Consider the following 15,262-nt stretch of genomic DNA (forward strand, 5'->3'; position numbering starts at 1 on the left):
ATGAAAATTGCTCAACTATTTTTATTTTTTTCAAATAAAAACACAAATGTTACCAAAAGTGGTGTTCTAGCTGCAAGTCGTTCAGTTGGCCAACAAATCTTTTAACAACACAAACTTTCCCACAGCGATCAAGATCACGAAGAAGCCAAAGGACGTGACATCATTGCTGGGCGCCACCGCCACGTTTGAGGTGGGCATCTCTGAGGATGACATCCCTGTGAGATGGATGTTCAACAATGAGGAGCTGAGGTCAGACGGGCACTACAGGATTGTCTCTGAGAAGAAGACCCACAAGCTGATGGTCCAGGACATAGACAGCAGCTTGGAGGGGGAGTACACGGCTGTGGTGGGCCATCTGCAGTGCAGCGCCCGCCTCTACGTAGAGTGTGAGTGCTTCCCCACTGCATGATTAGAAGATGAAATGAAAGGTTTTAGAGAATAATGTGCTATGTAACCTTTAAAATATATATATTTAATACTCTTCTATATACAGTGGAATCCGCTTATAGTGATCACGGTTATAGTGATCAACCGCTTATAGTGATCAAAAAGCTTGGCCCTGAATCATTCCTATAGGCTACACATGTTGTTTAAATAATTTGCTTATAGTGATCAATACTCCACTTACAGTGATCATTTTGGGCCTTGTCCCACCTGAGAACTATGGATTTTTTTTTAAACTAGAGTAATTTTTATTATTTTTTACTTGCAAACTGCCAAAAATTAGCCAACGAGATACAGCAACAATACCCGGTGCATGTCTGTCTGTAGAAATGGAGAGATTGCGGCAGCGTCTCTGTCTACACGAGACCGCTGTGTTTGAAACATCTGGAGTCTGGAACTGGAATTTACTGTGGATTTTTAAAGGCTAAACATTCCTTTACTTTATATGTACTATATTCATGCAATACATACAAATGTCAATTAGATGGTAATCTGCATGAGAAATAAAGAAAAAGAAGAAAATCGGTTATAAAGATCATCCGCTTATAGTGATCAATTTGACCCGTCCCAAGGTGATCACTATAAGAGGAGTGCACTGTATGTACAATTGAATATGTGGACTTTGTCTGTTTGTTTTTGTTGTTTCAAGTTCTGTGTTCAGCCAAAGCTATGCTGTTTTACGTTCGATCGGGCTGACACACACACACACACACACACACACACACACACACACACACACACACACACACACACACACAAGGAGGCATTGTGACAAGACTGATCAGTGATGTCATAGGAGGGCATGCGCGCGCGCACACACACACACACACACACACACACTGATGATGTCATCATCAGTGATATAATGAGGCACACACACACACAGGAGGCAATGTGACATCACTGATACAATAACATTCAGTGAGCAACACACACACACACATAATCAATAGGGCAGCCCAATAGGGCAGGTGAGGCGAGGCCGCGCAGCGGCCGAGCCTAGGCATCAAGCGCGCTTAGCATGCGAGATGCCTAGTATTCTTAATGTCCATATGCCCATCGTTACCGGCTCTTAGGTCTTAGGCACCCTAGATTTGTTATATAATCTTTTTAAAATCTTAGATGTTTATTTATTTGTTTTTTGCATTAGTGTGTCTGTCGACTGCTCTTTATAGTATTTTTTCCCCATATATTTAGAAATCTTTCATTTACTTATTTTTTAATGCATCTTCGCTTTATTTTTCCCTTATATGTGTGTGTGTGTGTGTGTTTGCTATATATACAGTATATATATATATTTACTATTTTTGGACTTATTCATGACTCTTTTTTTAATTTATTAGATTCCCCCCTTTTTCTTATGCCTACTACATAGTTGTTGCTTGCCTTGTCCTAAGAAGTTAATTGTTCAGAATGACCTTTCTGTTATAGTGTGCATTTGTTAAATAAAACACTTTGACTTTAGTGGGGGGCAGAATAATCTAAAGACTGACATTTTCCACACAATCACCTCTCCAGCTCTGCGCGTCACCAAGCCCCTGAAGAGTGTGCAGGTTCCAGAGACCCAGGTGGCCACGTTTGAGTGCGAAGTTTCCCACTTCAACGTGCCGTCCACCTGGCTGAAGGATGGCGTGGAGACCGAGATGAGTGAGAAGTTCAGGATGGTGGTCCAGGGAAAACTGCACACGCTGAAGATCATGAACACAAGCCGGGACGACGCTGCAGAGTATACCTTTGTCTGTGGAAGCGACAGAGTCTCTGCAACGCTCACCATTAACCGTAAGTGTTTTCTCTATTACCTGCTATTACTGATGGAAAAAGCTCCAGTCCATGGTAACTTTAACAAACAGACTTAACTTCTGAAGCACTGCAAATGGACAAATACCTCTCTTAAATTTTCATAATTCACAATCTTCTCTCCGCTGCTCCCGTTAGGGGTCGCAACAGCGGATCATCTGTTTCTTCTTTTCCTCTTGATTGGCAACTCCATCTTAAGCATTCTTCTCCCAACCAGCATCTCCCCTCTGCACATGTCCAAACCATCTCAATCTGGCCTCTCTCACCCCTCTCTCACCCCAAACCGTCCAACATGAGCTGTCCCTCTAATGTGTTCATTCCTAATCCTGTCCATCCTTGTCACTCCCAACGAAAATCTTACCATCTTCAACTCTGCCACCTCCAGCTCCGCCTCCTGTCTTTTCATCAGTGCCACTGCCTCCAAAGCATACAACATAGCTGGTCTCACTACCGTCTTGTAGACCTTACCTTTCACTCTTTCTGAAACCCTTCTGTCGCTAATCACTCCTGACACTCTTCTCCACCCACTCCACCCTGCCTGCACTCTCTTCTTCACCTTTCTTCTGCACTCCCCCTTACTTCTTACTCCTTGCATTCCATCACATTCCGCTGTCCTTCTCATGATTCAGTAATAACACTACAAAAAACGTCCATCTTAAAAAGTCGTTTAGTCTCATAGTCATCCTCCATCTCCTATTTTGGTTAAACCAGAAAAGTTCTGTCAATGTGGTGAGACTATTGTAGTTTGTAGTTTCAGGAATTTCTTAGAAATGAGTGTCAATATTTTGAAACTAGTCAGAATAAGGCAGATCACTGCGCTGCTAGAAAGAAACAAAAATGACAAGTAAGAAAAAAGAAAATGACACTCAATTCTACAAAATGGATTTACATTTGAAAAAAGTGAAATTATCTAACCCCATTGACAGATTTTGTTTAACTGTTTACATGGGGCGGGAGTAAGAAAATTACCATTTTAGGACTAAATAATTGACTAATTAACTTGTCAAGATAGATTCTATGCAGTGACCGGCTTTCATTTTACAGCCCTTGCTTAGGTTTTAAGTGGTCACACTTTGTTTCTGTTAAAATTCTCTGTAACACTTTATTTGGATAGTCCGCCCAGAGTATTTGTAACATTTTAACAGCTTATTAGTTGACACTAGTTTACATTCAACAATTCAACTCTTTCGCTTTGTCTGTAGATGTTGTTTTAAAGGCTCATTAGTTGAGATTCAACAAACAGATTATCTTTGCTTCTGGTTCCACACACCTGCAAGGGAAACTACTGTATTAAAGGTAGCTATGTTCATGAATTGCCACATACACTCTATAGTTAATCTGTTAAACAGTTGAATTGTTGAATGTCAACTAATTTAAATGTTACACATACTCTGTAGACGCTCTGTAGGCGGACTATCCAAATAGTGTTGCCAAATTCTCAAATGAGTGTGAAAGGTGTACTAAGCTTAAATTTACCCCTCTGTTTGCAGCCATCCTGATCACGATGATGATGCAGGACCTGAACGCTCAGGAGAAAGACACGGTGACGTTTGAGGTGGGCGTGAACTACGAGGGCATCTCGTGGAACTGGCTGAAGAATGGTGTGGAGATTCGCTCCACAGACCGCTGCGCGGCACGCTGCAAGCAGCTCACCCACACTCTGAGCCTCAGAAACGTTCACTTCGGAGACACGGCCGAGTACACATTCCAGGCCGGATCTGCAGCCACCTCAGCTAAACTCTATGTTGAGGGTGAGTTGTCTTCTTGTAGCCTGAACCATCAAATCATTGCCAGAAAATTATTTGAAACTGGAGTGATTTACAATTCAAGTAATAAAATGTTGCTTCAAGTCAGTATCACTAACATTTTGAATATTTTTCTTACCTTAACTCGGCTGGACTGTTCAAACATCTGTGATGCTTTTATTGGTTTAAATTTGACCTTCCCTACTGGTTAGCTACTAAACATACAGCAAGATCCAGAAAGTAAAGCTAATGAGATGTTGGTTTGGTCGTTTCTCTGCAGCGCGCGTGGTGGAGTTCACCAAACAGCTGAAGGATCTGAAGATCACAGAGAAGAAGAGGGCGACTTTTGAATGTGAAGTTAATGAGCCCAATGTCCAGGTGATGTGGATGAAAGACGGACAGGAGCTGGAGACATCCGACAGGTAGTGCACATTCAGCCTTCCCAGTTAAAATATGATATATTTAGCCCCAGAATTCGACTACTCATTTCATATCGTAGTCTCACACAACCCCCCCAGAATTGCACTGCGGACTCCATTCTCAACGACTCTACTTTTTCCGTACTTGTTGCAATCACAGTAAAACAGTACATGCCTTAAACCCAAGGTTGTTGTCCATCGAACCAGGCTATTCGTGTTCTTAAGTATTACATAGTTTCCAATACAGAGCCGTTTTTATCCTGCAAGAGCCTGTAATTTCTGTTCTTCCACTGTTTCCCTGCTGGGAAGCGGAAGAACAACAGTCATTTTCAGTCACTTCATGCTCTTCTACTTTCAGGCTATTAGTGGCTGTAATGCTATACATTTTTCCGTTTTAGATTCTTCTTTTGTAGTTTTTCCTCGTAATACTGCAACTAGTAATAACACTGGCACAATGACGATGAGCTAATATAAAATATAAATTCTCTTGATGTTGATTCTACATGATCTCCCCTGTCCTGTGCAGATATAAGATGAGCTCAGAGCGGTTAGTGCACCGTCTCATCCTGGCGTCGGTGCGTCTGTCAGATGCTGCAGAGTACACGGTGGTGGCCGGCTCCAGCATGTCCAAGGGCCGGCTGGCGGTCGAGGGGCGCGACGTCAAGATCTCCGAGCCCGAGAGCCGAGACATCACTGTGAGTCCATTCACTTTATTGCTCATCAAATATCAGCACTGGGGGAAGAATACTGAGATGCTTACCTCCGCCAAGGAGCTTATGTTTTCGCTGTCGTCTTTCAGCAAGATTACAGAAAAACTATTGAGCCGATTTTCATGAAGCTTGGTGGAAGGGTGTAATTGATCATCTTATCATCACATATGTCGGGGGCAGAGGTTCCGTGTTGAAACATCCGGGGGTCCGAGTTGTCATGAACGCGGTATTAGCCATTACAACTGTCTGATGACGTCACTGAGGCCCGCCCACACACCCACTTAGCCATCACAACTGTCTGATGACGTCACTCCTCTCCTCCCCTTCCCCCTCCTCTGCCCCCCAAAATGCGCAACCCCGTGGCAGTTAACTAGTATGAGTTGTGCCAAACAAACGTTAATATCTCAAAAAGTATACATCACATTCTGAGTGAGAGCAGAATTGGCTCAAGAGTTTGATGTGTAATTGCATGTCGTGTTAAAGTTGTGTGAACTGTCGCAGTTTTTAAATTGTAAACACGGTCAGCCGGCTAGAGTCAGACGCTCAAACTTAGGCTCCATAGGGTTCTATTGCCGTTGCCACCCACTGACGCGGTTTGTTTACCAAAATGCTGCTTGGCTGATCCCTCGTATTTTGTCTGGCTTTAATCCATCAACCCCATGAAAAAAGTGGCACAACGCCCGCCAGACGTCAGTCGGACGTCCACACTTTTATTGTAGATGAGCAAATGTTTTAAATATAAAATATTGATCTGAAAGATAACTAGCTCTGTGAAATGAATGTAACGGAGTCAAAATATTTCTCCCTAAAATGTAGTAGAGTATAAGTACAAAGGACCATAGAATTGAAATACTCAAGTAAAGTACAAGTACCTCAAAATTGTACTTAAAGTCCCTGGAAACCAGAAATATTTTTTTTATTATTTAGCATTTTGAGTTCATCACATCACAGGAACCTATGTTAATAAGCCACCAGCCAAATTTGAACGATGATGAACGTCGCAAAGTATATAAATTTAGGTTTGACAGTCATGGCAAAAGTCATGAGAATCAATTAGATTTTAGAGTGTATTTTCTCCCGCGGACTGTGTGGGCGTGTCCCCCGTCTGCAGCAGGTCTCTCTCTCTCGGAGGAGGAGACCTCTCTCTCCGTTAACGGAGAGAGAGAGAGAGAGAAGGAGAGAGAGAGAGAAGGAAAGAGAGATGGAGTGTGTGTGTGTGTGTGTGTGTTCGCGCGTTGCTCGGCACATAGCACAGACAGAGAGGTTTTACAGAGACGAAGAGATCTCTGCCGCTGCGCTACTGTGTGTGTGTCAGTGTGTGTGTGTGCGCGCGTGCGTGCATGCGTGTGTGTGATTCGATTAAATCTTATGACGTGATAAGATCATGCATTTTAGCACCGCGCGCACCGCTCTCTTCAATGAGGAAATGGAAATCCAGACCTTGTAGAAAAGTGTCGATTTTTGGGGTTAGGGTTGAAAGTAATGTCAATTAATTTCTGAGGCACACAATTACTCACATAAGACCCTAAATTTAATAGTTAGAAGGTTTTTGTGGATTTTGGTTTCCAGGGACTTTAAGTACAGTACTTGAGTAAATGTACTTAGTTACTTTCGACCACTGAATATTACCATATTTTAGAGCGAATACCTCAATATTCATGTGACCATATTTTGGGGATGAGTATTTGTTTCATACTCTTAAGTCTAAAGGTCCTTACACATCAAGAGCGATGCGAATATATGGCACGAAATTGCGATGCGAGTTTTGACCCACCTGTCAATCACAGCCACAGATGTGTACACGTCGGAAGCGAATTTCTGAAAAATCGACCGTGGTTCGAAAAAATAAACACCGCAATAACGCTCAGCGAAACTTCGCCGTTGGTATGCACGGTTGCATTGACTGATATAGGTTCGGAAAATATTATTGACGTGCGAATTAATCGCATGAAAAAAACGTGCTCGGTGTGTAAGGACCTTAAGATTACATGCTGCATTTTATGCATTTAGAAAAACACTCTCATACAGAACATCTTCAACAGCAGTTTAAATTCTTAAAAGATGAATGAATGAGTGGCAACAAAATTTCTCAAGGTCATGTCTTTTTTGTTGTTGTGGTAAACATGATTTTCCTCTAACCGCTCCATGAGTTGGTAGCCTACAGTAGCTACTTGTTTTGATCTTCCCGTTTGCCTTTGCAACAGTTTAATTGTTGATTATTTTGCGTAGGTCGTTGAGAAACAGAGAGCAACGTTTGAGTTAGATGTGAATGAGGACGAGGTGGAGGGCCGCTGGCTGAGGAATGGCGTGGAGATCCAGTTCTCGGCAGAGGCCAGGTTCAACTATGTGGCCCTCAAAAAGCTCCACCGCATGACCATCACCGAGACCTACAGGAGCGACCAAGGAGAGTACACCTTCATCGCCGGCAAGAACCAAAGCACCTTGAACCTTCACGTCAGAAGTAAGGGCCAGCTCCCTCCTCTTCAACTTACACTTCTCCAGATACCCTTCTCTCATTACAGCCTAGCCTCGATGCGAGACTTTGCCTGCTTCTCTCTTCCAGAGTCTCGTTGCCGGGGGCCATTTTTTCACTTTCACTCCCTGCTTTTTCATACATGTAGCAATCACAAGAAAACAGTAGGCCTACTTGCCTTACACACAAGGTTGTTGTCCGTTGAGTCTATTTGTGTTCTTAAATATTGTCTATTTTCCAATTCTGAGCTGTTTTTGTCATGCCAGAGCTTGTCTCGACCTATCTGTTCCATTGAGAATGGCCATTGTTATTCTTCTGCTTCCCAGCATGGAAACAGCGCCTACGTGTGGAAACTAGGGATGGGCATCGAATTTCCGAATAATCGTTGTTATTATCAAGGTCGACTTTTATTATTGAAAGTCGAAATTCAAAAAAAAAAAAAAAAAATTTTTTTTTTAGTGAAATGTTGCATTGTCTTCCCTGATTCTAAGTATAGTCGAATCGCTTGGTTTGAGCAAGTAAAACAATTTTTATAAGCATTTTAAGCAAGGTTTCTGGAAAAATGAATGGCGGATGAAATCCCATGAAGAGGGAGAGGGGGTGACTTTGGCACCCCTTTGGCACTCAGACCTGAGCCTACTAAATATTTAATGAACCACTCATGATTGTCAAAACTGTTTTTTATTTTCGAAAATGTCAATGTAAAAAAAAAAAAAAATGTACGGTAATTTTTTTTTTTTTTAACATTTTTTTTTTTTTTTTTTCGAATTTCGATTAAAAGTCGACTTTGGCCAGCGAATTTCGAATAGTGTTTTTGCTAGAAATGCCCATCCCTAGTGGAAACACGGAATTACACATCCGGAAAAACAGAAATTACATTGCTCTGGCATGACAAAAGCTTGCTCTGCGTAATGCAGCGCTTGTGCTATCTATGTAAAAGCCCAGTTATGTTGTCTATGTTATTAGCCAGTGCTATATTGTAATGTCAATTGAGCGACGTGGATAGAGTACAGACTGAGAACTGAGTCTAGTCTTTTCCCATCATCTCATCTCTTGGTGTTCTCCCTCCTCTTCCTCAGTCCCGGAGCCCCCTCAGATCACACGCCACATGGAGCCCCAGGCCGTGGCGGCAGGCAAACCAGCTCGCTTCTCAGTAGAAGCGACCGGCGTTCCTCAGCCTGAGATCTCCTGGTACAAGAACTCCCAGGTTCTCTGCCCTGGCTACAAGACCAAGTTCCTCCACGATGGAGACGAGCACACACTGCTCCTCATTGAAGTTTTCCCTGAGGACGCCGCTGTCTACAACTGTGAGGCCAAGAACGCCTTTGGAGAGGCGACAAGCTCCGCCCCTCTCACTGTGGAAGGTATGTCTACGAATCTATGTCTGACTCTTATGTCTTCTATGTGTTATGCACAAATACAAATTTTCTACATGTACCGTATTTATATATCCTTTAATATCTGGCTGGTGAAATACTTAAAGGGACAGTTGACCCAAAAATTCATATTTTCTCTCTTACCTGTAGGGCTATATATCCATCTAGATCGTTTTGGTGTGAGTTGTCGAAATTTGGAGATAATGGCCATGTCTGCCTTCTCTCCAATACAATGGAACTGGATGGCACTTGGCTTGTGTTGCTCAAAGCGCCAATTTTTTTTTTTCAAGTTAAGTCAAATTTATTTGTATAGCCCTAATTCAGTCTCAGAGGGCTTCTCAGAGGGCTTCACAGAGAATATGTCTACAGAGAGTATGTATACACAACAATAACAATTATAAAAATAACAACATGATTGAACAATCAGAGAGAAGGGGAGAAAGTAGGGCTGTGCAATAAAATTGATACCGCAATATATCGTAATATTTTTTTCCGCAATACTGTATCGATATTTCAGAAAAATATCGTGATATATCGCCATATCGATTTTTTGCGCAGCCTTGTGTTCAGTGACACAATAAGAATACTTTTTATTTCAGTGCATTCAGTAACTTACTCAACACTCAGTAGGTTTGACTCCATTTGTCCACTAAGTTATTAATATAAAGTGATGTACATAGTATTACACTACCTGGATGGTACACAGCAAATTTAATTTTCAGTAAATTATGTAGAGTATTGCAATATATCGCAATATGTATTGTACCGCAATGTATCGTGATACTGTACAATCGTATCGTGTATCGTGACCCATGTATCATGATGTGTATCGTATCGTGAGGGCCTTGCCAATACCCAGCCGTAGGAGAAAGGGGGAGGGACATTTGAAAAACTCAACCAGAAATGTCTCTTTCCAGAAGTCATGACCTGGTTACTCAAGTTAATCCACAGACCATGTTGTGAGCATTTTCATGTAGGAACTATTTTCTTTGAACCGAACTACACCCACCAATGTCTCACCGTGCAGAAGGAACCGTGCATCTAACGTTAACTTAGCTGTAACAGTAGCGTAGCTGTAACATTAGCTTAGCTTAGCCAAACTACACCTGCAAACAGTCTCACTGCGCAAGGAAGCTTGCTAACTTTACAGCTAAGCTAACGTTAGATACACACTTTCTTCTGCGTGGCGAGATGGTTGGGCAGGTGTAGTTTGGTCTAAAGAAGATTTCTGTTGAGTTTTTTAAATATACTTTTTTGGCGCTTTGAGCACCATAAGCCGAGTGCTATCCAGTTCCATTGTATTGGAGAGAAGGCAGACCTCTGCGGTATCTCCAAAACTCGACAACTAACACCAAAACAATCAACAAATGGATAAATAGCAGTACAGGTAAGAGGATAAATATATATTTTAGATTTTGAGGTGAACTGTTACTTTTGAATATTGCCTCAAAGTTTTGATTAGTAAGTGTTCGCTTCATTCATCTAGTCCACTGTTTCCCAAACTGGAGGTACAGTACTACAGGGGATACTTGAGAGAAAGTGGAAAATGAAAAATTGTAAGAATAAATCATGAAAATAAATAAATCTGCTCAGGAGGCACTAATTGCAACTCTTTCACTCCATTTCTTATTTTGTAATGTTCGATTCTTCAAAGGGTGGGTTATCATTCATTCATTGCATCTTATGCTACAGTTTTCTCTTGCAGTTTTCTAAGCAAGATGTTGTAGTCGGGTAAAGGGGGTAGTTGGATTCAGAAATCAGGCAAAGTAGGTACTGAAGCAAAAAAGGTGTGAGAACCACTGATCTATTCATACAGTTGTCAGTGTCAGAAGTGGATACATATTTTGGGAACACTGTATAATAACGTTCTGTCGTAAGTCATTTATAAGCCTTTAGTTAATGATGAACTAATCACTTACAAAACATGAATATACATTTGTAGATGATTAATAAATGCTATGTTAACATATCACAAATGCCCTGTAAGTCATCTATAAACGTTTAGTAAATGAAGTGTTCCTCACCTGTTATAAATGATGTGTAAATCATTTACAATTCATTTACAAGGCTTTCTGCATCCCCTAATCTAAAGTGTAAACCATTCATCACACATACATGTGTTACATACAAGGGGGTAGCTCTGTCAAAATTGAAGCCAATACAGAAGTGCACTCCTAATGCAAACCTGCATTATTTTGAATGGCCTGCAGGGGGCGATCCATTCATCTGTGCACTTCTGTTTTTTGACACCTCACGTATGGTATTTTGGCGATTACCATCTGGGATCTCGACACAAGTCCAGGGGTTTCCCACAGAGCACGGCCTGCTATTGGTCCGTGATCGGCGAGCTGTGTGATCAATGGACAAGTGACCTGTCAATCACCCCCCAAAACATAGTCTGAATATAGCGATTGAGACCATAAATGCATTAGGAATGTGTTTACTGAGGCCAAACCAATGGGTCGCCCCCTGCAGGCAAAGAGGACACTTCTGCATTGGCTTCAATTTTGACAAACAGAGCTACCCCCTTGTATGTAACACATGTATGTGTGATGAATGGTTTACACTTTAGATTAGGGGATGCAGAAAGCCTTGTAAATGAATTGTAAATTATTTACACATCATTTACAACAGGTTAGGAACACTTCATTTACCAAAGGTTTATAGATGACACATTTGTATGTTAACATAACATTTATTAATCATCTATAAATGTATATTAATGTTTTGTAAATTATTAGTTCATCATTAACTAAAGGCTTATAAATGACTTACGAATGAACGTTATTATAAAGTGTTATAAAGCACACCTCATGGTTTTCCAATGAGTCAATATTCTTCAGATGCTATTTGACTGGTCTGTTCTCAGGAGGGCTCTGCTCAAATTAACCCTTTAAACTCTCCTCCCTTCCAGTTTCTGAGGTGGTTTCTATGGTCGAATTAACCCTTTAAACTCTCCTCTCCCTTCCAGTTCTTGAGGTGGTTTCTACGGTCTCTGCTCCCGTCATCATCACTCCTGTGAGCGACCTGCTGGTCACAGAGGGACAGCCGGCCATATTCCAGTGCCATGTCTCTGGGGAAGGTAGAGCTGTCTCTCCTCACTTTTGTTTTTTGGAACCATCTGAAGGTGTCTGAAGTTAAAGCTGTCAAACATCTGAAGGTGCCTGAAGTTAAAACTGTCAAACATCTGAAGGTGTCTGAAGTTAAAGCTGTCAAACATCTGAAGGTGTCTGAAGTTAAAACTGTCAAACATCTCAAGGTGTCTGAAGTTAAAGCTGTCAAACATCTGAAGGTGTCTGAAGTTAAAGCTGTCAAACATCTGAAGGTGCCTGAAGTTAAAATTGTCAAACATCTGAAGGTGCCTGAAGTTAAAGCTGTCAAACATCTGAAGGTGTCTGAAGTTAAAGCTGTCAAACATCTGAAGGTGTCTGAAGTTAAAGCTGTCAAACATCTGAAGGTGTCTGAAGTTAATGCTGTCAAACATCTGAAGGTGTCTGAAGTTAAAACTGTCAAACATCTGAAGGTGTCTGAAGTTAAAACTGTCAAACATCTGAAGGTGTCTGAAGTTAAAGCTGTCAAACATCTGAAGGTGCCTGAAGTTAAAGCTATCAAACATCTGAAGGTGTCTGAAGTTAAAGCTGTCAAACATCTGAAGGTGTCTGAAGTTAAAGCTGTCAAACATCTGAAGGTGTCTGAAGTTAAAACTGTCAAACATCTGAAGGTGTCTGAAGTTAAAACTGTCAAACATCTGAAGGTGTCTGAAGTTAAAGCTGTCAAACATCTGAAGGTGTCTGAAGTTAAAACTGTCAAACATCTGAAGGTGTCTGAAGTTAAAACTGTCAAACATCTGAAGGTGTCTGAAGTTAAAGCTGTCAAACATCTGAAGGTGTCTGAAGTTAAAACTGTCAAACATCTGAAGGTGTCTGAAGTTAAAGCTGTCAAACATCTGAAGGTGTCTGAAGTTAAAACTGTCAAACATCTGAAGGTGTCTGAAGTTAAAGCTGTCAAACATCTGAAGGTGTCTGAAGTTAAAACTGTCAATATAAGTATCAACATGCCAAGGAGAATGCTCATGTTCATATTCATAGGCCCAATCCCATTTCTTATTTTTACCCCTACCCCTCATTTTCGAGTGCCCCTCGCTTTTCGACTCGGAACAGAGTTACAAGAGGTATCTGGTTGAAGTCTTCCCCTATGAAATTGGACAACTGTTATGTGCTCAGTAGTCGTCAATGACATTTACGTACATTTTGTTGCCGGACATTTCCAACCTATTTATCCATTAAAAGGGGAAATGCGACATGGAAATGCGCTGTCATGCCCAAATCAGCCTTAAAACAAAGTTATAACATTAGCTAGGTACTGTAGCTAGAGATAAGATAACTAGAGACATCAGCTAGCGATAAAACAACAACAATTGTTAGGTGTATAATACATTGAAATGACATGAAACTAAGATAATATGAAGGTTATGATAATTTTTTAATCTTTATTAACCAAGAAAATACTTACATTTGTGGTTTAGCGTTAGCCACCATCCTGCAGATGATTTGCAACGCATTCTGGGAGATTGGGAGAACGCTGGCTTTGGAGTGTGCCTCTGAAAAAACTCTGGAGTGCTATACCCTGACCACTTCACCCTAGTCCTCTATCTGAACAAGAATCGGGACACCCTACCCCTACATGTGAATGCACAAAATGCAGGGTTAAGGACTAAGTGGTGGGGCAACGGGTGTATTGGGATTGGGCCATAGACTCAAAGATTTGTTCCGTAAACCGATTTTAGACTAAAATATATTGACCCTGTCTGTGAATGCATCCTGTTTCTCCAGACCTGCAGATCAATTGGTACTGTAATGACAGGGAGATCAGACAGTCAGACATCTACAGAATGTCTCACTATGGAGATACCTGCCAGCTGGAGATCTCCAGAGCTCTCCCCGCCCACGAAGGAGAGTACTCTTGTATTGCCAGTAACTCAGCAGGAATGGTCTCATGTGCAGCAACCATGACTCTCGATGGTGAGTTGTACCAACAGTCACAGAGCATATGTGTTAGGATTAGGTCACCTAACACACCCTTAGATCAAACTTCTACTATGCCTTTTAGACCTGTACGCACAGCATGTGCTTTCATAGTCAAACTGTGCAGGGCATGCTCCTAACTACACACATTCTGTCCAGGCCAGTATGCTGGCAGACAGTGTCCCATAAACAGCACTCCTCCCTCCAGGGCCACAGCTAGGAGCAGTGTTGGGGAAACTAGTTTAAAACTGTAGTTTATCAAACTACTACTTCCCAATGAAAAGGAATTAAACTACATCTTAACTTTTTTTTTTTTTTTTTTTTTTTTTTATACTTCTTTCAAGAAGTAGTTCAACTACATCACACGAAATTATCACAATCTGAGTCTGGAATCTCATATTCTTAGACAGAGGTCCAACTCTGTCTATCACTATGAGATTCCAGACTCACACAACGACTGCAAATTGTAGTTAATTAGTAATTGAACTGCATGTACTACTCCCCAACACTGGCTAGGAGAGAATGTTGCTTCAAACTCAGTGGCATGTCTCATCCAGCTTGTCCAGTCTAAAGGGAAGCATCTATTGGCAAGAAACCAACTTTTCCTGAGCCAATAGATGGTTCAGCAGGGGGAAGTGGCAAGGTTTCAGGCTTGTTTGTCAAAGCCAGAGAGGGATGCACCGATATATCGGCTGTACATCAATATCAGCTGATATTCGCGAGATGTCACAAGATGACATTCACCGATGGCACTTGCCAATGTTGTAATGATGTGCTCATAAAAAAATTGTGTGATGATGGGCTTAAAGACTTTAAAACAGTTCAGTTATTTTTTATGACTATTTCTTTATTTCCCTGTCACAAATGGGGGAATACATAACAACAAAAACAAAATAAACGAACAAACAAAAACTTCTGTATCGGCCCAGAATTTTACAATCGGTGCATCCCTACAGAGAGCAGCTGGTTTCATAACATTCAATGCGTTCAACCTTCAGAAAACACTGCCTTTCACTTTAATATGGCAAACAGCTTCAATGATAATAGAGTAAAGAAGGGATGACGTATTTTTGTAGACCAACTCTGAATTCATGCACTTCCGGTTCATTCGTCTCAAAATCAATTGGATTTTTGTATGGGCATTTTGGTCAAATGCATGGAATAAGGTCTATGGTTAACAAATGTTTATGAAACTGCGAATTTTGTGTTCAGCAAGATAATCCACCAATGAGCACCACTTTTATGATTTTTGAGTGTTTTCTGAAAATAGCGAT

The 15,262-nt window shown here is 41.3% G+C and overlaps 1 protein-coding gene across 1 annotated transcript in view; it reads left to right on the forward strand.

The window, feature by feature from the left end:
- LOC310777839 (titin-like) overlaps positions 1–15,262 on the forward strand; it is a gene marked incomplete at both ends in the record, with an annotated part of 102,353 nt that overhangs the window by 41,922 nt on the left and 45,169 nt on the right. The window contains 9 exons of the mRNA XM_083638189.1: positions 126–386; positions 1,963–2,223; positions 3,732–3,992; positions 4,267–4,408; positions 4,932–5,100; positions 7,345–7,576; positions 8,668–8,952; positions 11,936–12,046; positions 13,797–13,985. Of these exons, the coding sequence (XP_083494315.1) occupies positions 126–386; positions 1,963–2,223; positions 3,732–3,992; positions 4,267–4,408; positions 4,932–5,100; positions 7,345–7,576; positions 8,668–8,952; positions 11,936–12,046; positions 13,797–13,985 (1,911 nt within the window). The remainder of the gene's footprint in view (positions 1–125; positions 387–1,962; positions 2,224–3,731; positions 3,993–4,266; positions 4,409–4,931; positions 5,101–7,344; positions 7,577–8,667; positions 8,953–11,935; positions 12,047–13,796; positions 13,986–15,262) is intronic.

This window comes from Poromitra crassiceps, assembly GCF_964638095.1.
Source record: "Poromitra crassiceps genome assembly, chromosome: 6".
In the NCBI taxonomy this organism is placed as follows: domain Eukaryota; kingdom Metazoa; phylum Chordata; class Actinopteri; order Beryciformes; family Melamphaidae; genus Poromitra; species Poromitra crassiceps.